Raw genomic sequence first — 23,990 nt, 5'->3', positions numbered from 1 at the left:
TGTAGGGTACTTCCCACCTATTTTCATTCTTCTACACATTGACATCCAGTTATGCCAGCACAATTTGTATCAGAGCTGGTATCAAAAGCAGAAGATCGGCTGCAAATTAGCTAGGAAGAGAATGTCAGCCCTGAATGAGCTTGAAATGGATCGTGCTAATTTGATTTTTTTTAAAACTTGTATTATTCTAAGGCGTAATCATTAGCTGCATGGTGACATAAAAGACGACTCTCTTTACACCCTGTCACAGGTGGGTTTGCCAAGGTGACATAAAAGACTGTCTTTACACCCTATCACAGGTGGGTTTGCGTTTGTTTTCTGTTGTTATTTTTTTAATATCAAAAGTAAAAAATATTTAAGTCCAATGACTGAACCAGCATGCTAGGTGCTTGCTTAGCATGTGCAAAGCCACGGAAAGAGAAGACCGAAGCTTGAGCTGGTTGGTCCGCCGTTACCGGCTAACTTGTCATCTTTCCCGTTGATACTTATACTTCTTCCTTTTGCTGCATTTGGGTTTTTTCTGACATCATCAAGAATATCGCCATTGTGGTTCATTAAGCAGGTAGGAAATGAATTCTCTGTTGACTGTAGAAGAAAAAGACCTCAAATATTCTAACTTAAAATCCTACAAATGTTTCAAAAACAGGCCTTTGATCTTCTTGGTGGGGATTACATAGGCACTATTTGTCTGAAATGTATCATTTTGTTGCTGTTTCCTTCTGACAGAGAGAGGCACTTTTGTGTGAAAAAGCTGCCTAGGGAGAGCTGGAGAGGCTTTTGAAGGCTTTGAAGAGGAAAAGTATATGTTTATTTCTTGTTTGGATCACCAAGTCCCAGGCCTGTTTCTGCATGAGAACAGGCTCTCAAGTTCCAGGCTCCCTTCAGACAGGGTCCTCCTTTGAGCTGCACAGATTAATGTATCCCTCCTCTCAAGAAGTCACAAGTAGATACCACAGCCATTGTTACATAATTTTTATGTAACTTTCCTCTGAATTGCTAGCACATTGCCTGACGCTCTGAGACATGCCTGGGGTTTCTTATCCCAACATACGGATTAGCAGAAGCCTTGCAGTCCCTGTTCTGGGGGAAATTTCCCAGAACAGACACTATCCTAAAAGATAGACTTGAGCGGCATTTGCCAGGATCTGTTGGGAATATGATTTATGATATTAGGCAGCTAATATCAAAGGGAGGATGATGGGGATGTGAGTTCCAGGAGGAGGTGAGCTTGACCTTCTAGATCGTGTCCTCTCATCCCTTCCCTACCAGGGTCCCCTGCAGCCTGCAGCCAGGGAAAACGTGTCCTGTTCTTATCTCGGTGAGCAGCCCCAAGTGGCACAGACCTCCACATCGACACTCCCACCAGCCTGGAGACACTAGGGACAATTCTGAAGTAAAAAATAACAGCTAGTTAATACCTTCTCTTTCCCTTTAAGATCCCAGTGCCCAGAGAGAGATTTAGGGACCATAGCCTAAGGTTCTGGAGCCAGAAGAGAAAATGCCTTTTGTGTGGGCTGTGACTTCGGAAAGAGATCACAGGGCCTGTGGAGTCAAGTTGAGATTCCAGTGCCAGACTCTGGGCTCTCATGGCATCCCGGCTGCTCCACACCATGCTCCATCAGATGCTCTGTGAACCACCACCCTCCCAGGCTGCAAGTTCAGACTCCCTGTCCAGTAGGAAAAGACTCATGGAGCCCCACCATCATTCTTGGTGGGAAAAGACACTTTCTCTGTGAATTGTTAAGGAGCTCAGAGATCCTGTAGCATGGTGGGAGGGGCACATCCTATCTGTTTGTTTGGGGACAAAGAGAGCTTGATGGAACTGGCCTGGTGCCTTCGAGGTGCAGGTGCGAGACTGTCAGTGTAGGAGGCACAGCCAGGGAAAACACCAGGCAGGAGGCTGGGCAGAGATCACTGTCCTTGTGGAATCCGGTCTCCTGCTCCCTCCAAAGAACCCAGGGGCTGTGAGCAGATCAGGAGACTTTGTCAAATCTCTGGGCCCCGGAAGTAATTCAATGATAGGGCACATGCCAGGCATGTTTCATATCCAGAAGGGAAGGAGCGGGGAGAGAGAAAATGAGCAGGGGAGGGGGGAGGAGAGGAGGAGAAGTAGTGATAGTAGCAGTGATAAACAATAATGATAATGGTTTAAGATACCCAAAATTTGCTTGAAACAGTTTAGAAGAAAACAAGATTTAAATACAGCAATAAAATGGCAAGTCATTAGATCTAATTAGTTCCCAAAATGGTTCTTGGTCATTAGGCACTTGGTAGGCACTGGGTATAAAAGGATACAAGAGAACAAACCATTGAGCTCACATTGGACCAGACACAGGTATTGTATTGGGTAAGAAGTGTAAAGAATACTTGTGAAAAAGATTTTTTTCCTTAAGCGAAACGTTAACATCATAAATCCAGAGAGAAAATGATCCAAGCGTAAGAAAGTAGTTCCCACATTAATAACAAACAATGATGCAAGCTCTTAGCACAGATCCCCCCACCCTTTCTTTAGCAGACACTGAGTGCTGATCCTCAGGTACTAAAGCTGACTCTTCCATAGGTCTTTCAAACAACCACATCTCACAGGGATAAGGTTCTGGAGACCATGTGTGTTCACCCTGCATGAGAAGCATCTAGCAGAAAATTTAAAGGTACAATTAATTCAGCCCAAAGAGTAAGGTAGTACTCAGGAAACAAATCAGACACAAAGCTCACAAAACGCAAGTACTCAGAGGGAGCTGGGTGAGGAGTGTGGAGCTATTCTAATGCACCTCTAAGCATTTGGTTTTTTTTCTTCTTCTTCTTCTTCTTCAGAGTCAGGCCTTGAACTCAGGCCTTTCCACATGCTAGGCAAGCGCTCTGCCAAAAAAGCTGTATCCTCGGCTGACTTAGGCACTCTTGCTGGGATTCTATATGTCTCAGAGACTTGAAATCCCAGGTACATTCTGAGAAGGTTTGTTTTCACAAACAGAGAGAAATGTGCCTGGGATTTAGCTCTCTGGATAGAGTGCTTGCCATACAACCTCGAAGAGTGAAAGTTGGAACCTCAGCGCCAATATAAAAGCCAGGCATGGCGGCCTGTGTCTGTCAACCCCAGCAGAGTGTGGAGCCAGGCAGATGGCCAAAGCTCACTAGCCAGCTAGGCTGCCTGAAACTCAATCTCCATCTAGATCAGTTTCTCAAAAACTTGGAGAAACAACTGATGAAAACAACCTGGTCTCCAAACACACCTACACGGGCAAGAGCAGCTCCATAGGCATGTGCATACCATAAACACCACCACACACACGCCAGAAGGAAAATCAAGGCTCCATCTCCACAGCATGATAGTTAAAGGCATTAAGACAATCTGATGGCTGATTCTGTCCAAGCCCTTTTGGTGGATCCCCTCAGGCACATAACCGTGTGAAGAGGAAAGTTACAAATGTAATGGTCTGCAGAATCAGAGCGAAAAGGGTCCCTGTTACAACACTGTCCTCCTTAGCGCTTTTCCCCACGTTTTGATCTTTCTCACCACTGCTGGGATTCTGTACTGCCTCTCCCTGTCTTCTCCTGGACAGCTGCTACTCAAAGAAAAGTTCATCTAACCTGTTCAGGCTTGGCCCACACAGTCCTGTCATCTGAGGAAACAGTTACCATCAGCTGCTGACTTCGGTGTCTGTGATGTCTCCTTTTGTCTGGTTTTCAAGAAACAGTGTATCATCCATGGCTTTGCAAAATTCCTCTGAATACTCTCTGCCCCCCCCCTTCAACTTCTCTGTAGATATATAATTGTAAAATAATGCAGAAGCATTGCCATCTGAGGATTGGTGATGCAGGGCAGTTGGTGGAATGCCTGCCTAGCGGGCTCAGAGCCCTAGATCCTGTCTCCAGCATGACATGAAGCGGCTAGGTGGCCCAGACCTGCAATCCCAGAAAAACAAAAAACAAGAGGAACACTAGTTCAGGGTTATTCTTAATTGTTTATCAAATTTGAAGGCAATGTGGACTAGACCCAGCTTCAAAAACAGAATAGCAAAGACAAGTATTAGAGATGGTTTTGTGAAACTATCAGAGTCTGCACAGATAATTAAGAATGTGTCAACTATACCAGCCAGTAAGGCCCCCGAGGCAGAGTGAGGTCACTTGAACAAAGGCTCCTGACATAAGCAGACATAGATGGCCCAGTTTATAAGGTCACTGTAGTGAGACTCCAGCCCAGGCTTGGAACATGAGTGGAGCTCCTTGAATTGAGACCGGAAAAGTGACTTGAAGGTTACACAGCCAGGAAGTAACAGTGATTGATTTTAGCAAGGCTGTTGGCTCTGGGTCCAAGTATCTTGCCAGCTCACTGTCTCTCCTTGTACAGAGGGAAAAATAGAAACAGTAGTTCATGGGCTAATGGGTGACACGAACAAGTTCAGTTCCCAGCTATACACATGCATTCGAATCTGTTGAGTACCTTCTATGTGCCAGTCACGTGCCAGGCAAGCTCGGTACAAATAAAAAATAATAGTTCAAGGTAAAGCACACCAAGGCATCCATGGACATCCAAAGACAAGAAGCCTGGACACAATAGTAAGCAGTCCACTCTCTTTCCTCTGCCCCTATATTGCTGAAAGGTGGCAGCCTCCTGGATTCGTGACAGACATGCTATTGGAGCAGGAGAGCATGGCATGGATGGGACAGATTGGGCATGGATGCAACAGGGCAAAGAAGAAAACTTCCATGTTCCTGGCTTGTGAGGATGGGAGTATAGGAGAAGAGGGTCATCCCAACCGATTTGTACCTTGGAAGTGATGACCCCCTCAGTGTGCCTCTATTTAGACACATGGTGTTTAAGGAAGTAACTATGATAAATGAGGTCCTGAGGGTAGGACCTTAATCTGGTAGAGCTGGGGTCTTTTGAACAAGAAAGACATAAAAAGACACTGGAGATCTCTCTACACCCTTTCAACCAGAGAAGAGTCAGCCAGCTCCTGCTGGACCTTCAAGTTTGGACTTTTAGCCTTCAGAACTTTGGGAAAATAAATTCTGTCATTTAAGCCATCCAGCCCCAAGCATTTTGTGATGGCAGTTAAAGCAGACTAAAGCAAAGGCAACAACAGCTCACTCACTGTGGACTGAAGGCAAACCATGCGTTAAGTAGGGTGTGGCACTCCTGTGGAGCTGGGAGCCGGGGAAGGACCTGGCAGATGAGCAGGGGTTGTTTAAAGTCTTAGATGAAGTATGGTGGCTTGAGTCTGAGGTGCAGACTGGACATGGGCAGAGGGTAAAGCAAGAATTAGCATTTCTTAGTTGTAAGCAAGAGAGATTTCGCCAGGAGTGATTGGCAGTTCAGGTGCCATGATCTATAATGGAAGTGGAGCGTTACTGACACCCAAGGTCAGAATCGTAGAGTGTGTCCACTTGGAGGCCGGTCCCCAGCACTGTCAGCTGGAGCGCACACTACAGGCATCACGGCTGGACTCCTTCATGCCTCCATGTTCTTCCTTCTCTCAACTAGGTGAGTGACACTTTGCCTGATTCCTGAGAGGCAGGCTCAGATTGGCATAGGGACTGGTGTCCTAGACACCCATTCTTGATCATGTGACAGACCATGCCCCTTCTCAGTGTCTGTGAGCTGTGGGAGTGACAGGTTCTTTAATAGAAGCATTGCATGTAGGGAAGGACACTAAGATCATTGTTTTGGGTTCTAGGCTTGCTTGACTTAAAGGATGCTTACTTGAATACACAGGACTTGGGAAAATCCAGCAAGTTTTTTGGAGATGTGGGTTACTCAGCTGAGCAGGGAAAGCCATGGAGACAGGTTCAGGGATGATGGATAAACACCCATCTCCAATAATGAAGCAAGAAGGGACCACATTTCTTGGATATAAAATTAAAACAATACCAAAGCATAGTTTCTGGGAAATTAAAGTCTTTCAATACACGTTGAAGGGTTTACCCCACCCCAGTCCCCTGAATAGGAACAGGACATACCCAGCATCAAATTCTCAGCTCAAAGGAGATTTCCCTGGAGGGGCAAGTAGGGCATGGGGGAGAGGCCGCAAGGGCAGCAGCAACAGCAAGCAAGCAAGAGAGCAAAGGAGCAAGAGCGAGAGCCAGAGAGGGTGTTTCTAAGGAACGGGTTTTTAAGAAGGGTGCTGTGGTGAGCTGGTGGATCCGGATTGGACATGTTAGCCAAATAATGAATTTTGATTGTTGGACCTTGGTGTTTTGTCTCAGGAATGAGTCAGTGGCCAAATAAGGGAATAGACCTTGGGGGCTAGCTTTAGGAATGCAACTTTCTCTAGCAAGGAAGAGGAAAAAGGGTAAAAGGGCAAAACCTTTCTGAAATGCAACGCTTGCCATGCTCAGACCTGTTAGAGCCCTCACCTGCCTTCTCCCAAAGACACCGCTGCCAGTGGTCACACTTACCCCCTCCACACACAGATGCTTACATCTGCAGAATTTGTCCCTATCTTGTTAGTTCAGTTTTGTCCATAAAAAGTCTTAGTGGCAAGTCTACTCAATATTTACAGATCTACGTTATCTGGTCTACAGTTGGCATTCTGTTGAATGGATCAGACATTATTTATTCACCATCCACTTCCAAAATTAGATTCAGTTCGGCAATTTTTAATTAGGAGCCGTGATTCAACAGCATTCTGGAACATGTCTGAATCCAGCCCTGGTTCTTAGAAATGAGTTGCTGGGTTGAAAGGGTTACACATTTTGCCCATTGGTTCCACCCGCCATCCGTCCTCTAGAGCAGAGCTTCTTACCCTTCCTAATGCAGCCCTTTAATGCAGTCCCTCATGGTGTGGTGATCTACAACTATAAAATTATTTTGATTGCTACTTCGTAACTGTAATTTTGCTACTGTTATGAATCAGAATGCAAATGTCTGCTTTGCAGAATATCTGCTATGTGGCCCCTGTGAAGGTGTCATGACCCACAGGTTGAGAACCACTGCTCTCTAAGGTGGTACCAATGTGCACTACTTGCAATGATGGATGGTGTCTAATCAGAGCCCCACATCTGGACTGCTTAAGCTATTTTGGGTCATGGACTTCTTTAAAATTTTGCTACAAACCGGGGATCTCTGTTCTAGGAAAATATGCCGATATATCACACACATGCTGCAAATAATTTCTGTGGGTTTTAACCACCCAGGAGCCTATCCCCTTCTATGAAGTAACTCTGAATATGCACGTGTGAATGGGTCTTATCTGAACTGCTCACAAGAATCACTTGCAGAGATTGGACAAGCTCCCAGGCTAGACCACTACTAAGAGTAAGCCCAGCAGGCACCCTGGGAAGGAGCTTTCGGTCAGCAGATTCTGAAATCTCTACATGTGATTTTAACTCACAACCAGACTCAAAAGCTACTGCTGCAGTAGAGAGGCCAGAGGGAAGTAAGGAATTAAAGAAGTCCCAGTGACATGACTCCACAGATACATATGCTGACTGCTGAGCCTGACTGCTGAGCCGGACAGCCCGCGTAGTGAAAAGAAACAACTGGCCCTACACGTTCTTCTTTTGACTTCCAAATGTAGACCCTGGCATGCATTCACATGACCCACCCCCCAGCACTAATAAATACAATTAAAACAATTTATGTAAAGAATGAAGCCAGGACTGGAGAGATGGCTCTGCAGGTTAGGAATACTGGCTGCTCTTTCAGAGGACCCAGGTTCAATTCCCAGCACTCACATGGTAGTTCACAACTCTGTAACTCCAATTCCAGGGAATCCAACACCCTCTTCTGGTCTCTATGGACACTAGACACTCACATGGTACACATACATACATACAAGCAGAACACCCGTATACATAAAATAAAATAATAATAAAAATTTTAAAATTAATCAATAAAAGACCAAAGACAATGTGGATCAGCAGAGGAAAAATGAGAAAGAAAATTGGTGCTTCAGGACAGGGTCAACTCAGATTTAGCACCCTACCAGCAGTTCCCACACTGCCTGAGCTGTGGACATGGCCTGAAAGACACCTTACCATAGTCCTGCTTACCAACACAAGGCAGCTTTGCACCCTTGACCCTCACCCCACCATCCCTCCTTCGCTGACTCATCCTTTGGGTGTTGTCTTGGTCCATTATCTGCTGCTCTTACAAAACAACAGAGAGGACGACTTACAAGGAAAGGAGCTGATTTTGACTCACGGTTCTGTAGGCTGCTAACCCCGCAAACATGGTGAGGGCATGGGCCTACTTCAGCCATGACAGAGAGCAGAAAGGCAAGCAGGTTGGTACAGAAGCGAGAAGAACAAACACACATGGTGGCCTCACTATATAACAACCCAATCTTGGAGTAGCTGGCCTAGCCCTTGAGAAAGGCTTCAACAGCCCCTCTGTTTTTCAGGGCTCTTTGTAAGGCGGGCACCTACTACCGAGTTACATCCCCAGACCATGTGTAAATCCCTCTGGGTGATCAAGTCATCCAGCCTCCACCATCCAACACCATCGCAACAACAAACATCCGCACGGGCTTCAGTGGGGGACACTTGACGTTCACACCGGAGCAGCTTTGTATAGCCACCTCTCCTGGGTCTGAGCTTCTCAAGAACTATGTGGTCAGCCAGCAGCAGCAGTGCCTGGGAGCGTGAGCCCCCTTGCCCACGTGGGACTGGCTCCTCCAGACACTTGGAGAAGGCCCAGCACTAGCAGCTTCTATTGGCGTCCTGGGCCATTTGGAGGCCAAGTCAAGTGTCAGGATCAGCTGTGACTGCCGGCCAGGATGGTCCAAGTATGTGGACTTTCTAGCATTTTTTCCCCTTTGGAGTCCTCTTACACAGGGGAGACTGGTGCCAAGAAAATCCTATACAGAATGCTGAGGAATTAAACTGGGGCTAAATTCTGAAGTTGGGCTTGCTGTTAAAAAAAAAAAAAAAAGGAAATATGGTTATGTTTTGGCTAGGGGAAGACATGGATTACAGTGCTGTTGAAAATCAGGGCCTAGGCAGCCTTGACCCCAGTCCTTTGCTTCCCTTAAATGATTGACAGGTCACATTGGTTCAGCATGTGGAGCTTCTAAGGAAGAGGTTTCATAATTTTCATCCAATTTTCCAGGGGATTCGCAGTTCCAATGTGGTTAGTTACCATTGCTGGAAAGGAAATTGCTTTCTGGTTTAATAAATTATATTAGCTTTAGCAGCAATGTCTCTTGTGGTGGGGTCAGACTGGTATTAGATTTGTTTGTGATGAGAGTGGCTCTTACATCCCTGAGCCACATTCCCAACCTCTGGAGACACCTGAGAATCTGCATTTTAAACTAGTTCTCCAGGTGAATGGGAGATTCTGATGCAGCCTTGAGCTTCAAATCTAAAAGACAGTAACGCTTGCAAGCTCAATTCCCAGAACCCAAAAGAAAAAGACAGATGAGGTGCAATCTGCTTATAGCTAATTCTAGCACTGAGGAGGTAAAAACTGTGGATACCTGTGCCATCCTGGCTGGTTAGCTTAGCCTACTCTGTGAACCCCAGGGCAGTGAGACACCCCTTTTCAAAAAACAAACTCAACAGGACCCAAATCTGACCTCTCTCCTGAATCCTGAATGCACACATACATACACACACAGAGTTCTAAGAAAGCTTAATTAACTATGAATTTAGAACACGTATTAGTCACAAAAACCATTGTGCCAAGGTCTAAAAACCCTTGCTATCAAATTCTTAAATGCCACCACACTGGGAATGACACCAGGTAACTGCTTCCCAGTCCCCTCTCTCTCTCCATGGTCATCCCCTTAAATGTTGTCTCTGAGTGTCAAGAAGTGGCCTGGCATGGATTTTGTCTTCAAACCCCAGTAGTTCAAAACGGTCTCCAGGATGGGAGATCTTCTAAGGCATGCAGAAATGCGACAGTTGGAGGAAAGGCACAGGAGAAAACCATCAGTAAGCACAGTAGCCTACCTAAGCCACAGCCTCTCGAGAGCCAGGCGATGTGTGCTTCCTGAATCATGGCCCCTTCCTACCTGCTCAACCATGTGCTTGGCAGATGGTACCAAAAATTCATCATCCTAGAACCTCACAGAACAGGCCATCTATGAAGGAAAGAGATTTTTTTTTTTACAGTTCTGGAAGTTGGGAAGTTTAAGATCAATGAAAAGGACAAAATCTATTGAGAACCTTTTCATGCAGGTGTGGATGATGCCGAAGCCTGAAGCAGCACAGGGTGTCTGATGCAAGATGGCGCAACTGTGCCAGAGAGAGCCGGCTTTTATGGCAAGCCACTCCCTCCATTACCCATTAAGCCATTAATCCGAGTGGATTAATAGAGCCATGAGGGCCAGGCCCTCGTGACCCAGGCATCTCCCAAAGGTCTCACCTCTCAAGTGTCATTAATATATCACTTTAGGGATTAAGTCTCTAGCACATAAAATTTGGAGGAGTCATTCAAACCATAGGCTCTATTGATGACATATTTTGGCTTCTGAATGTTTAAATATTTAATACTTAGAACTTAAACAGTAAACTCTATGCAGTTGAATCTGTGAAAATATACAGGAATACAGATTTTTTTCCCCATAAAAATAGAAAAATAATCAAATGAGACTGGGCTAGAGAATTGTTCAGAAAGTGTGTGCTCTGAGGTCGGACTAACTGACTAAAGAAATCTAGGAGGAGCTATTTAAGCACTCTGGGTTTCCACTCATGCATAACACAGGAACCAGCTTCACATGTACCAGTAAGAAAAAAATTAAGTGTTCCAAGCCCAGACCCTCAGCAAACACTCCCTAAGTATGAACCTGGAAACACACACACACACACCACACCACACCACACCACACCACACCACACCACACCACACCTACCCAAGTTAGATTGTTAATTTTCTCTTATAGAAAAGAATGCTAAAGTCCAGTCTTTTTGTGTGTTTTTTAACTTCAGAGAAGGAGCGGAAGAGAGAGAGGACAGCAAAGTGGCTCCTCAATGTTAGAGGAGGCTGGTTTTATTCCGAGAGTCTCATGTGATCCTGGGCCGGGTCAGTAGGAGGACAGACTTAGAGTAGCAATACAGAGGCATGTTGCCCCATCTCTGCCTCAGCTCACAGGATGGAAGAGCTGGATACAGTGTTTCTGGGTTCCCTGCTCCTCTCTACCACAGTTTTCACTGGCAGGCTAGAAGCATCCCCAGCATTAAGTTGAAGAAATGGAACAAACTCATCCCAGGGCTTCTTTAAATATTCAGAAAAACCCATGTGCCCCTATCAGTTAAATTAAGCTTTTCTAAGAAAAAGTAAGTCAATTAGTTCAAAATGTGGGTTAGTGCTTCTGGGTATTTAAAAGGGATTTTTTTTTTTCTTTTTTAGTTCATTAGAAACACAGCCACAGGGCAGGTACATACCAAACCCCTCCTCACATCCTGTGAGGAGCCACCAAACACCTTGACCAGTTTCTGAGATCTGGAGCTTTAGTGCTGAACCTTAAACTATCTCAGAGCTTGGAATGGATCATTAATATTTAGCCTTTTATTTCATATCCTGTATCTTCAGATTCACTATCCACAGTCACTAAGAGGTGCCTGACAAGGCTACCGAGACAGGAGGTTTCCGTTTCCATTTAGGAATGCTTTGTGAACTTTTGTCACTGAAGTCAGGCCTCTGGGAAATTATGAGATACCATTGTGGAATATGCGTTGAACACAAACTTCAGAACCATTTTGTCCGAATGGCCTAAACACAATGAACCAAAGAGAACGAAACAGAAATAAAACATGATATTTCTTAAGAAAATGGCTTTCTGGAAGTGATTTCATGACCAAAGACTATGAACATTCTCGTGACTTGTGCTCACCTTCCTTAAGAAGCTGTCCTTCCCTGATAATGACAAAAAAATGAAAAAAGTTTTATATCAACATTAGAAATAAAACATTATTTTTAATTTTGTTCTTTATTTTGTTTTGATCTCACTACTTCAATAAGCTATTTGAATATAGCAAACAGTCCCAGAAATATTTTATATACTGAGACGATTATAAATAACCCCATTACTCAAAAACATTTATTACATGACATTAATGAATATCATTAGCTCTTCTTCCACTTTAATTAGTATTGTGATGAAATGAAAATATATATTACTTAATAACAGTACTGATGGATGCTTCTGTGGACTCCAAAGATACATGGCTAGAAGAGAAGGAAATGACTCTCCCTGTTAATAGTAGGTTTGACTATCTTTGCATTTGAATTCTTTATTGGCCAAGTGACATTTTATTATCAGGATATTATAATAAAGGGAGACAACACATTTTCAGATTCCACAAACACACGCTTTGCTTACAGAAAACCATATTCCTCTTGTACGTTGTTCATTTAAAAAATACCTAGGAAACAGGTCCAGAATTATAGTTACCTGGTAGTAATTAAAATTTAAACATTCTACTCCTGTCAATCACTATGTTAAGTTTACTGTGACCTGTTTTTCTGGCATAGAATAAAAGACAAAAATATGCAATATTCTACCTTGCCCCCCAAGATGCTCACTGAAGAGCCCAGGACTTAAGTAGAGTGTTTTACGGGCTAATCTGCTTGTGTGCATGAGCGTTCTTTTGTCTCCAAACTCCTCTAAAGCACAAAAGTGTCTTTATTCCAATAAACTAGAAAAATAGAACCGAAGTCTGAGAAAGATTATGCCATGTCTTAGCCTGTTTATGCCATACTCAAAGTCCAGGACCTTGGCCTATCAGCCTCCTGCCTTCCAAATCCCCAAATCAAAGGCACAGAAATTTGAATGGCAAAGAATTATTTCCTTAAGAGTGAGCAGTGTGTGCATGCATGTGTGTGTGTGAGAGAGAGACAGATAGACAGAGACAGAAAGAGACAGAGAGTATGTGTGTGAGAGAGAATGTGTGTGTGAGAGAGAGACAGACAGACAGAGACAGACAGAGAGTATGTGTGTGTGTGTGTGTAGAGAGAGAGAAAGCGTGTGTGTGAGAAAGTGTGTGAGAATGTGTGGAAGAGAGAAAGTGTGTGTGTGTGTGAGAGAGAGAGAGAGAGAGAGAGAGAGAGAGAGAGAGAGAGAGAGAGAGAGAGATTTGGTCATGTGCTTTGGAACCAGTCAGCCTACCCTTGTGACGTCTGGAAGACCTGAGTCACATGGTTTAACTTTTATTTTAAAGGTTTCTGCAGTGCTGGGAATCAAACTGCAGGTCTCTTAACTGCCAAGCTGGTGCTCTTTCACACCACAGCCTACGGCAGAACCTTAAAAACTGTTCGGCCTTGGTTTTCTTCTGTATAAAGAAATCTTGGAGTTTTAATAGCCCAGAGTTCAGCCTTGGGTGGCTCAGCATGTCTGTCATTCCAGAATTTGGGAGGTTGAATGAAGCAAGAGGATCTTGAATTTGGGGCCAGCCTGCGCTACATCATGAGTCCCTGTCTCAAAACTCAAAATGACAATAACAAAAACAAAATGACCAATGGTTAAATGTGTACTATTGTTTCAGATAACATGTTAAATGCTTGGACACATACTAACATATTTAATTTTCAAAAAAACAATCAAAGGTTGTGTCCCAGAACACAGAACAGGGAGAGTAAGAAAATAAAAAGACCTGGACAGGCTCTAAAGCTACAGAGAAACCCTGTGTCAACAAACAGACAAACAAGCACCTGAGAAGGTGAAGTGGGGTCCATCCCCCCACAACCTGGGTTCAGTTACACTGCACCCCTGCAGTCAGTGTCTGCTCTCTCCCTACACGTGAGAGCCTGGACAGTTGTGTTTACTATATGCCAAGCACCTTGCTAAAACATTTGGGGGGTGGATAAATGGGGCTGCAGTCCTAAGCCATGTGTTTGTCCTTTCAGAGTCTTTTCTGTTCCACTTTTAGAGTTAGATGACAGGAGTTCGGATTTCATCTGAGTTCAAAAACATTACTCAAGATGATCTTCACTTGCATGCAACAGAATTAATAGTAAATTTTTAAAAAGACATGTCAAAATAGCTTCGATTTGAATTCATATTTAGCCTCAAAAGCACTTTATGAATCTTTAAGTAATCGAATCAAAAAAGCATGGTTTTCTCTTTTGATTTGTTTTTTTAAAGTGATTAACTAAATGCCTTTTCTGGCCTCTGCCCAAGAGCCCACAAAATCCTGAGGGTTTACAATGTAAATCCTCTCCAACTCACCTCTCAGAACACACAGACACCTCCATTCCTGCCCTCTCTTTAAAGAGTCCACAATAGCTGGCTCCCCTGGGTCAGGGGAGGTGGCCCCTTTCTCTACTGCTGCAGTAAATTACAATTTTTGCACCAGAGAAAACCGTGGTGATGGACACATTAGCCCAAAGCAGTCATTGGTTCTCCTCAACTCCAGGGGCTGGTGTTGTCTAAGCGTCGTTTTTTTGTCCTTCTTTTGAACTGTAGAATATCATTCATGCTATCTTAGATTTTTCATGTTAGAAAACTGATAAATATAAGATTTAACTAAATGTAACCCATTTGTTTATGTGTTCATTTGTTTGTAATAAATGGCTGGAGAACTTGCCCTGCCCTGGACAGCATACTGAGACTTTAGGTGTATTGGGTTAGTAGAGGAAGCAAGGTAGCTCAAAGGCACTGAGAAAATTTCCTAACAGATGAACCTCAAGACTGGATGCTGTATCTGAGTCGGTGGGAACATTTGATGGCATTTTGAAGAGGTTGTCTAGTGGTTTTCTTAAAAGGCACTTCTAACTGATATTGACAACAAAATTATGAGAATCTAAAATGGGAACCCAAGGTTTATAGATCAGGTGTGTGTGGATGTAGGGGGCTGTGCGTGGAGGATTTCCGCCCCCAAATAACCTTGTCTCTACTTTCTGAGATGGGAAACAGAGACATGCATGGTACTTTCGGGTAATGTTGGCAGAGACGGCTCATGTGGTCAAGGCTTCTTGTGGAAGCTGCACAGACCTTCAGGTGGCTTATGAGTCTAGCAGTTGGGTGACGGTAGCCAAAGCCCCACCTTGATCAGGATTGCTGTTTGTAACAGAGAAAGCACAGCCTGCACAGTTTGAAGTGGTAAGAATAGACTTCCTGATGTGGAGTCAGGTGGAGCTTAGAAAACAGACAGGCTAAACAAGTAAAATTGCCTCTACAAAAATCATACAGCATTTTTTAATTTGTTCGATTGCAAATTGAGTTTATGGAACCACATTATGTAAAAGATTATTTAATAAACCTGGATTGAACTCTTTTTATGAGTTCAACTGCAATTTCATGTTATTGGGTTTTAAAAACTAAGCAACTCTCCTCCCTTATCTTTGTTTCCTTTGATGGAAGCAGTAGGGAAAGATCACATATTTCTCCTTGTTTGTTTTCTTTGGCCTTTCTGCCTGGTAACTATGTTGGTTACCAACCTGACGAGATCTTTTCAGTATTTGATGAAGTATTCTTATAGGTATTAAATTTTGGTAACCAGGCAGAAGCTGATGCGATGCGAGAAGGTGGGTGAACAGTCCTGCGACAATCAGGCCAAAGCATACTTTCCAAGGTGCGTTTTTCATCCCTAGTTTAAGTTCGGGTCCTGCTCTTCATTCGCATAAGTTCGAGGCAGTTCCTGAAACTGCTGTTTCTCCAAGTCCGTTAAAGTTATTCGTGCCTGGGTGGCATTTCCTCCTCTTCAGCCTTGCCATTCCCCACCTCCATCGCCTGGCTTTTGCCAGTAGGGACTTGCCCTGGGGGGTATTTTGTCCTGGGAACACAAAACTATTTTCTTTTCTGGAAATACGTTGACGTCAACTGGAAGCTGTTTTTGGTTGCTTTGTTTCCCGGAGCGTCCAATCCAGCATACTGCCTCCAGCAAACTGCTAGCAATTGGAAGCAGCTCCCCCAGAGGAGAGTGGAGCCGGTGTCTGCGTGGGTGCTGGTTGGGGAGTGGCTGTAGCCTAGCCAGTCTGCTGCAAAAGGGGGGGGGGGGGGGAGGAGAAGACCTGAAGAACTACTCCCCGCCCCCCCCATGGGCCCCAGTTTGGAGCTGGATCCTCAGGCAGAGGTCTGAGCTTGGGTTCACCCTCATCTCGTGGTGCTTTTAAGAATTCGAGGTAGTTAAGTGATTTGCCCCACTGAGTTTTCAGCACTGCAGCAAGTCTCAGATAATCCAAAACCTGGCCGCATGCTGGGACCAAAGGCCCGCTCTCCGGAAGTGGCGGTGTGCGACTATCAAGTGCCTCTCATAAGCTGAGCTCCGGGTCAATGAGCTTAGCTGCCCACTGCTTAAAGTTCTAGAAAGCTAATACATCTCGCTACATATTTCCAGTGGCTAAGACAGAGAACAGAACGCGGTGACAAATCCGACCACATCTCTACTACCACCTGGGGAAGGATTCCCCAGAAGTCCATCCCAAAAATCCAAAGATCCTCAACTCCTTGGACAGATGTAGGCTGCCTGTGATGAGAGGGCGCGTGGGCGTGTGTGTGTGTGTGTGTGTGTGTGTGTGTGTGTGTGTGTGTGTATTTCCCCAAGGAGCTGAAGGAAACCCGAGAGACAGGGACTTGTTACAACTTGTTTCACACCTGGCATTACTTCCCCAACGCTCTGCGGTGTCCATGGCTAAGGAGGCTCTTGCAGGGCGACGAAAGATGGCTGCAGAAAAGCTGCTGTCACCTTCCTCCTTAGATGCCCACGCGGCCGGGACTTAACCTTTCTTTCTTCTTACTTAATATTCTTTGTAAATTACAATTTGATGGATGGTTTCTATTGAGGCACAAAATGATAAACGCCCTGAAAAAAAAAAGATAGGCAACAGGGAAAGAGAGAATAGTTGAGACAGATTCCCCATAGCTGAATTGAGACTTAGAGGCAAATTCCAATGACGCACGCAAGGACCCAGTGAGGCTGCCTCCAGGAGGTCCAGCCTGGCACCTGGGTACTCTACTGGGATCTGGCTCCCTTGGTTCTTTGTGGTCTTGAGTATCAGACATCGCTGGAGAGAGCCTGGGGACACTTGGGCTTCCCACGGAGTTGGAGAAAGTTAGGATGAAGCTCATCTCTGGAGACTACCCTGGCTATTGCCATCAAAGAACAGTTAAAGGGTGGCAGTAGGGTGCTATTCCCCACCACCACCAGGAGAGAACGGAAGGTGGGGACCGAGAAGAGGAGCCCAGAGCCTAGGTGCACCGGAGGCAGGAGTTTGGCTGGAAGTGGGATTGTATTTCCTATGGGAAAGAGGGACCCGGCAAGCTCTTTGGCTGTCTTTCCAGTTTCCGAGGTGCCCGCCCCCACGCGCCGGAGGCAGCGCAGCCCCGAGGGCGAATGCAGGGCAGTTGGCGAACTTAAAAGTGAGAGCGCGCTCAAGATCGGATTTGCCAGAATTGTGGGAGAGTGGGGTCGACCCAAAGCCCAAGTTCACTTTTTCCAACAGCTCGCTCTCCTGCTTGTCCTTTAGGGATCCGCGCAGCTTTAGTGCCAAGCTGGCACCCCTTGCCCTGGTGTGTTGTGTCATTTTTCTCTGGGGCAGGAAGGATAGTGGCCCGAATGGGTGGCGAGTGGGTCCCTGGGGTCCCGGAAAGCTCCTCTTCCCACGTCTCCCCTCCCACCAACACCTCCCTTTCCTTCTTGCACTTTCCCGGGGCTGGCTAAACCGGCGCGGACTTGCCCCAGACCTTTGGGGAGCGCCCCAGGTCTTTAATGACAGCTTAAAAGTGGCAGTTGGAAAAGTCTAAACAGATGAGGCTGACGTGGGGCGTGTTCCGCTTCTTCGCAAGAGTCGGGATGGGAGCTGGGAGCCGCGCTGCTGGCCCCAGGCCCCTGCGCCTCGCCGCCAGCAAGTAGGTGGGGGAGCCGCCGCTGCCGCCAGCCCCATCCCGCTCCCAAGCCTCGCCCGCTGCGCCCTGGCCGCGGGCACAGAGAGGGTGAAGGGCCTCGCGGAGCCTCCTCCACCCAGCTCATTAACCTGCCTGCTCCGGGCTGTCCGGACACCGGCTTCTCACTGCAGCACCCGCGGCCAGCACACTGCCGCAGCTGCCAGGATCCCCCGACTCCGGGGGGCAATGAGGGGGCGGTGGAGGGGACACTGCTCCTCCGGCATTACCTAGAGAAGCGACACCGCCCCGCCCTGCCGTCGGCCCTCCCTCGCGCCCGCCCGGGCCCGCGCGCCAGCTCCGCTAGAGGGTAAGTTGGGAGTGTTTCGCCCCCACCGACAGCTCTCCCTCCCTTTCCTATTTTCTCCCCCAAAGTTTTCCTAGAAGTGGAGATCGGGCTGGGGGAGTAAGAAGGTCCGGGTGGCCTCCCTCTTTTACCCTCTCTTGGCCACAGTTACCCCCCACTTCGTCTCCCTGGCATCTCCTCGCCCCTCCCGAGTAGCGCTCCGGAATGACAATTGGAGCGCGGCTCCTTTAAGAGCCCGGCTTTGCCTCCCGGTAGCTGAAGGTCATTAAACACAAAAGCTCTCAGCGCTGCGGTCCAATATAGCGCATGCGCCCTGCCCGAGGACTGGCAGGGAGACGGCAATATGGCGAGAATGCCTGGCAGCGGGGACTGTAACACCAGCGCGGGCGGCAGCGCCGCCTCAGCGGCAGAGAACAATGGGGAGCGGGGCGAGGGCGAGCGCGGGGCTGGGGGCCGCGGCCGCCGCCGCGGCCGCCCGCACTACTGCAGCGCCGGCGAGGAGGAGGAGGAAGAGGAGGAGGAGGAGGAGGACGAGATCCAGGAGGTGCAGATAACGGGGGACGAGGAGGAGGACGGAGGTGGGGGGCTGGAGGAGGACGAGGAGGAGGAAGAGGAGGAGGAGGAGGAGGACGAGATCCAGGAGGTGCAGATAACGGGGGACGAGGAGGAGGACGGAGGTGGGGGGCTGGAGGAGGACGAGGAGGAGGAAGAGGAGGAGATGGGGATGGACTGGGAAGAGCCCCTGGAGCCGGAGGACTCGGCCGGGGAGGAGCTGGAGCCCGAGCCGGTCCATATGATCCATATGGACCAGAACGCCGCGCTGGAGCCCGAGGCGCCGCCGCGTCTGCTGGCTCCCCGGGCCCGAGCGGGGCCGCCGGGGGACAGCGCGGAGCTGGACCCCGACGTGCTGCAGCGCCCCGAGCGGGCCCGGCTGAGCGAGAACACCCGGTTGGCTACCCGCTATGCCGTGCGCATCTTCCGGGAGTACCTGAGCGAAAAGGCTCAGAGCCCGGACTTCGAGACCATGGACAAGGGGGCGCTGTGTCGCGTGCTGCGCTCCTTCTACGCCGAGGCCCGTTCTAAGAGCGGCCAGCTCTACAGCAAGTCCTCGCTCATCAGCATCCGCAGCTCTCTCAACCGCTACCTCAACGAGCCCCCGTACTGTCGCACGCTCGACCTCACCAAGGACCCCGAGCTGCGCAGCGCCAACCTGACTCTAGCCGCAGTCATCCGCAAGCTCGAGGAGCAGGGCGCGGGGCCGGTGGTGCAGAAGCAAGCCATCACGCGCGCAGACCTGCGCAAGCTCTACACCTCCAGCGTCTTCAGCACCAACACGCCCTTTGGGCTGCTCAACAAGGTCTGGTTCGAGACCTGCATGTACTTCTGCACGCGCGGCCGCGAAAACCAGCGCGAGCTGGAGGAGGACTCCTTCGGGCTGGCCATGGACGAGGACGGTCGCAAGTTCGTATACTTCAAGTCGCTCGGGCCTTACCACAAGTCGCGCTCCTCGTCCTGGAGTAAGAAGCGAGCGGAAAGCAGCGACGAAGAGAACTTGCCGCGCATGTACGAGACCGGCACTGAGTTCTGTCCCTATGCCAGCTTTGTCAAGTACCTGTCGAAGCGCAATCCCCTCTGTAAGGCATTCTTCCAGCGGCCACGGGACCACTGCAGTGAGGGCGATGTGACCTGGTACGAGAACAAAGCCATAGGCAAGAACTTGCTGGGCACCAGGATGCAGATGCTCTCCAAGGCAGCCAAGCTGTCCAAGACCTACACTAATCACTGCATCGGCGCGGTGTCCATCGCCACGCTCAACAGCATCGCGGGCATCGGGACCAAGCTAGGCTCCCCGGCCCCGCAGGGCTGCTATACCGAATCTCTGAACGGGTCAGCTCGTCACCACTCCCACCATCCCCTCACCCATCCTTCCCACCACCACCGCCCCCAGCCGCCCTCTCTGGGGAACACTTATATCCTCCCCAAAGACAGCCAGGTCGGGCCCGACGTGAAATCCGAGGCTGCGCCCAAGCGCGCACTGTACGAGTCAGTGTTTGGGTCCGGGGAAATCTGCGGCCCTTCTTCCCCCAAAAGACTTTGTATCCGTCCTTCCTCCGAACCTGTGGATGCGGTGGTGGTGGTTTCCGTGAAACACGACCCCCTGCCTCTTCTTCCAGAAGTCAATGGGCACCGAAGCACCAATTCTCCCACCATAGTTTCACCTGCTATTGTTTCCCCCACCCAGGTAACCAAACCAAAGTCTATGCATGAAATATTTGTCTGTTACACTTTAGGACTAACTTTTGTGCTCCCGTCAGTTGAGGGGGTGGGGGATTCTTTAAGTAGTTGTTATACTGCACTGGGTTTGGTACATTCCCTAGAAATGTAACTCTTAGTGTTTTGGGGCAAACTCTAGCCCTAACCTTAAAAGATGCCAGGGGGCCTTAGCTTCCAAGTCTCTGCAGCGAAGTAACAAATTAACGCTAGAAACCTCAGAGTTCTCAGAACAAAAGGTTTAAGCTCATTCTTGAAGTGCCTCTCCATGATGCCTGAGTTTTATAAGGGAAGGATTGCCAGAGTACAGAATAGAGGTAGTTATCTTAAGTAAATTAGAATAAAGTTACTTTTAAAATGCTCCATTACATACTCGCCATAACTTCTAAAGGTAGAAAAATACGCTTCTAAATTATTAAAAGGAAAACATGCCAATTCCACTTCCTGTAGATTGCTTTTGTTGTTGTTAAAGAAAAGGGGCGGAGATGCAGCGGCAGACAGTGAGTGCCTGTATATTCTTTTAACATGCAGCCGCGTGTACCGTGACCTTTGGGGTGTCGTTCTCATTAGTGTTGTTAACAATACTCAGATGCGAAACTGGTGGCTGAGCCTGGGACATGATACACAGATGTGCAGCTGTGACATGCCAAGCTGGCTGTGAGCACTGAAACAGGTGTATTCATCCCTAGCCTGTAGAGGCTCACTATCTGGGGCCCAAACAAGGAAGGGGGGGGGATCCACTCAGAGTAAGTGGACAGCAGGACTAGGATAAAGCTTGGGCAAATCAGTTCGCCTGTCTGGGCTTTAGGTATTGTTGTTGAACCTGAAAGAAACCCACAGCAAAATTCCTTAATCGGTGACAGTAGTGTGCACAGAGATGGCCTGCCCGCTAGAGTCTTTCCCCTGCTGCTGTGCCTGGAGAAGCCTGCTCACCGGACTGTTAGGGTTATGTTCCTGTCTTGGATGCTTCTCCAGAAGGCAGACATGGATGGGAGCTCTCTTGTGGCCCGGTTTGTTGGCAGGAGTCACAGGAAGTTTTTACCTTCTTGACACCCCACCCCCACCCATCCACACATGCTATCAGCAGAAATAGGAGAAATAGTGAGGCCCATCACTACCTCTGTGCTCTTTCTCCAAAGTGGAAATTCCAGTTCTGGACAAGCTGACCCTTTCAGAGGCTTAGGCATGCCTCAAGGCGGCCAGGAGGGCTGCAAGTGGCAGTATAAACATCACTGGCTTCTAAACCCACAGAGCCTGCGGCAGTGTGTCCTGTGTTTCTCTCTGTGTGCAGTTCATTCTATCAGGAGTCGTTTAAAAGAAATTTAAGGATAGGGAGTCAAATTGGAGTTTACTTTTTCTTTGAAAGCAAAACAAAAATGTTCACATTCTTCTAATAAATACCCCTCAAGTGCCCTGGGTTAAAAATCACACCTGATTGAGAGTGTTAACACCAAGAATGTATATTAAATATGTATGTATGCTGGAAGGTAATGAAATAGTCAGTTCTGGATTTGGTGTCATGTGGCTGTGTGACTGAAGGGTCCATAACAGTTTTTTGTTTGTTTGTTTTTCTTCTTCTTTCCCGGCTTTTGTTTTTAGCGCACCCTTCCACCCCATCACTGTGTTTCATTTACCCTAGGGAGCCAAACCAGCCTAGAAAACTTTTTACTGAGACTTCTTTTATTCTCAAGTCACTGTCAGGCAACTCCCAAGTTAAATGGGTATGGGTATATTTTACTTATATGATTACCAACCATGGCTGTCCAGCAAGGTCTTAGCTGCTAGGCTCTTTTAGTTACAACTACAGAAAAGGGGTTCTATTTGCGCTTTTTGGGGGGCTTTTAAAGATCAAGCCCAGGCCCCTGTGCATAATAGGCAGGTGCTGTATTGAGCTCCACCCCCAGCCCTGTTTGCATGTGTTTAGTCGTCAACTTTCCAGTTAGAATACAGTGGAAAGCGTTTCTGCTTTTAAGAAACCAGCAGGTTTAACAACTGGCTTCTGCAGAACTCACTCGAAGGGCCCTGGGCATTCTCATCACGAAACACATTTGCTTTATGTAGAAAAATTCACTAAACTTTACCTTTGGCATATATTAAATCCCTGTCTTTGCAGATTAATGATGGTCAAGGTTAGTGGTCAGTGGCAACATGGAAGGATCCATTCTTCTCTGTCACCTCAACTCTTGGAGATGCTCAGACTTTGAACTCCAACTGCATTCTTCTTAATACCACTCCACACGGCACTGAACCATGGATATGCCCTAGTTTTCCCGACATACACACCTGTCATAAAGTTTGATTTAAACATCAGGCACAATAAGAGATGGACAGTAGTACCTTTTGATAAAAGTAGAACCAGTACAATATCCTAAAAGAAAACTTAACTAATACTTATCTTAAAACTTATCTAAAACTTCTTTATTTCTGGAATTTCCCATTTAATATCTTTAGACCATAGTTGACCGCGAGAAGGAGAACTGTGGGTAAAGGATGACCAATCTCCTTGCAAGGGTGCTAACAAATGTCTTCATCTATGGGAAAGGTAGACAAATGAATACACCCAAGATGAGTAGGAGGATGGTGTCTGTGAGTTTCGCTGGGCTTGTCTGCTTTGGGAGGGTGATGGTAACTCTGACCGGAGGATGGAGTCTGTGAGTTTCGCTGGGCTTGTCTGCTTTGGGAGGGTGATGGTAACTCTGACCGGAGGATGGAGTCTGTGAGTTTCGCTGGGCCTGTCTGCTTTGGGAGGGTGATGGTAACTCTGACCGGAGGATGGAGTCTGTGAGTTTCGCTGGGCTTGTCTGCTTTGGGAGGGTGATGGTAACTCTGACCGGCTCTGACTCTCCTTAGTGGTGTTAGCGGTGCGCTCCCTCTGCACGGTGTCGTGATGATCGTGTTTTTGGTAGTAACTGCTCTCTTCGTTCCACTTCATTATTTATTGCAGTGTCTGGGAACTGAACCCAGGGCTTTGCATATGTTGGAGATCTCCATTTAAAAATGTAACACCGTCCAGTGTTACACACTGCAATCCCATCACTGGAAGGTTGAGGCAGGGGGCCTCGTGTTTGAGGCTAGTCTGGGCTCTAGAGTGCAATCTTACCTCAAAAATAAAATTTTAAAAATATTAATTGGAAAAATAGGTTTAATATTATATCCTAAATCTTTATAACTATTATCTTTGCAGCATTTCCCTATTTAAGTAGATGGTAGAGATTCGCAATTCGTTTTTAGTTGTGCTATGATCGAATCAGGACTCGCCAGTGTGATCATCAGGCCCTAACACTGAGCTGTACCTGGAGTTTTATACTTCATCACTCAAAAGAAGTATTAATAATCTTATGTTCTACTTGCCATAGTTTTTTGTTGATGTTTTGGTAGATGGTTTGTGTGTCTAGTGCTAAATAAAAATGGGAAAGTTAGTTCACTTTAAAACATACTTCGGGCTGAAGATGTAGCTCAACGTTACAGCTTTTACTTTGCTGTTGTTCTTTCGTTTTTGGGTTTTTGAGACAGGGTTTCTCTGTGTAACAGCCCTAGCTGTCCTGGAACTAGCTCTGGAGATCAGGCTGCCATTGAACTCACAGAGGTCTGCCTGCCTCTGCCTCTGGAGTGCTGGGATTATACTTTGCATGCACAGAGCCCCTCAT

General features: G+C 47.2%; 1 protein-coding gene across 3 annotated transcripts in view; it reads left to right on the top strand.

The window, feature by feature from the left end:
• Kctd1 (potassium channel tetramerization domain containing 1) overlaps positions 1-23,990 on the top strand; it is a 197,310-nt gene that overhangs the window by 76,890 nt on the left and 96,430 nt on the right. The window contains exons 1-2 of one of the 3 annotated variants that reach the window (XM_005355787.3): positions 18,141-18,640; positions 18,734-20,314. The exons of 1 other annotated variant lie outside the window; for it this stretch is intronic. In XM_005355787.3, coding sequence (XP_005355844.1) covers positions 18,416-18,640; positions 18,734-20,314 — 1,806 coding nt within the window. In that variant the 5' untranslated portion in view covers positions 18,141-18,415. Of the gene's footprint in view, positions 1-17,589; positions 18,076-18,140; positions 18,641-18,733; positions 20,315-23,990 lie in introns of those variants that run through there. One more of the 3 variants, XM_013349374.2, reaches the window with a different exon arrangement.

Source organism: Microtus ochrogaster, chromosome 18, assembly GCF_000317375.1.
Source record: "Microtus ochrogaster isolate Prairie Vole_2 chromosome 18, MicOch1.0, whole genome shotgun sequence".
In the NCBI taxonomy this organism is placed as follows: domain Eukaryota; kingdom Metazoa; phylum Chordata; class Mammalia; order Rodentia; family Cricetidae; genus Microtus; species Microtus ochrogaster.
Note: the sequence above shows the minus strand (reverse complement) of the source record. Positions and strands in the feature narration are given on the sequence as shown.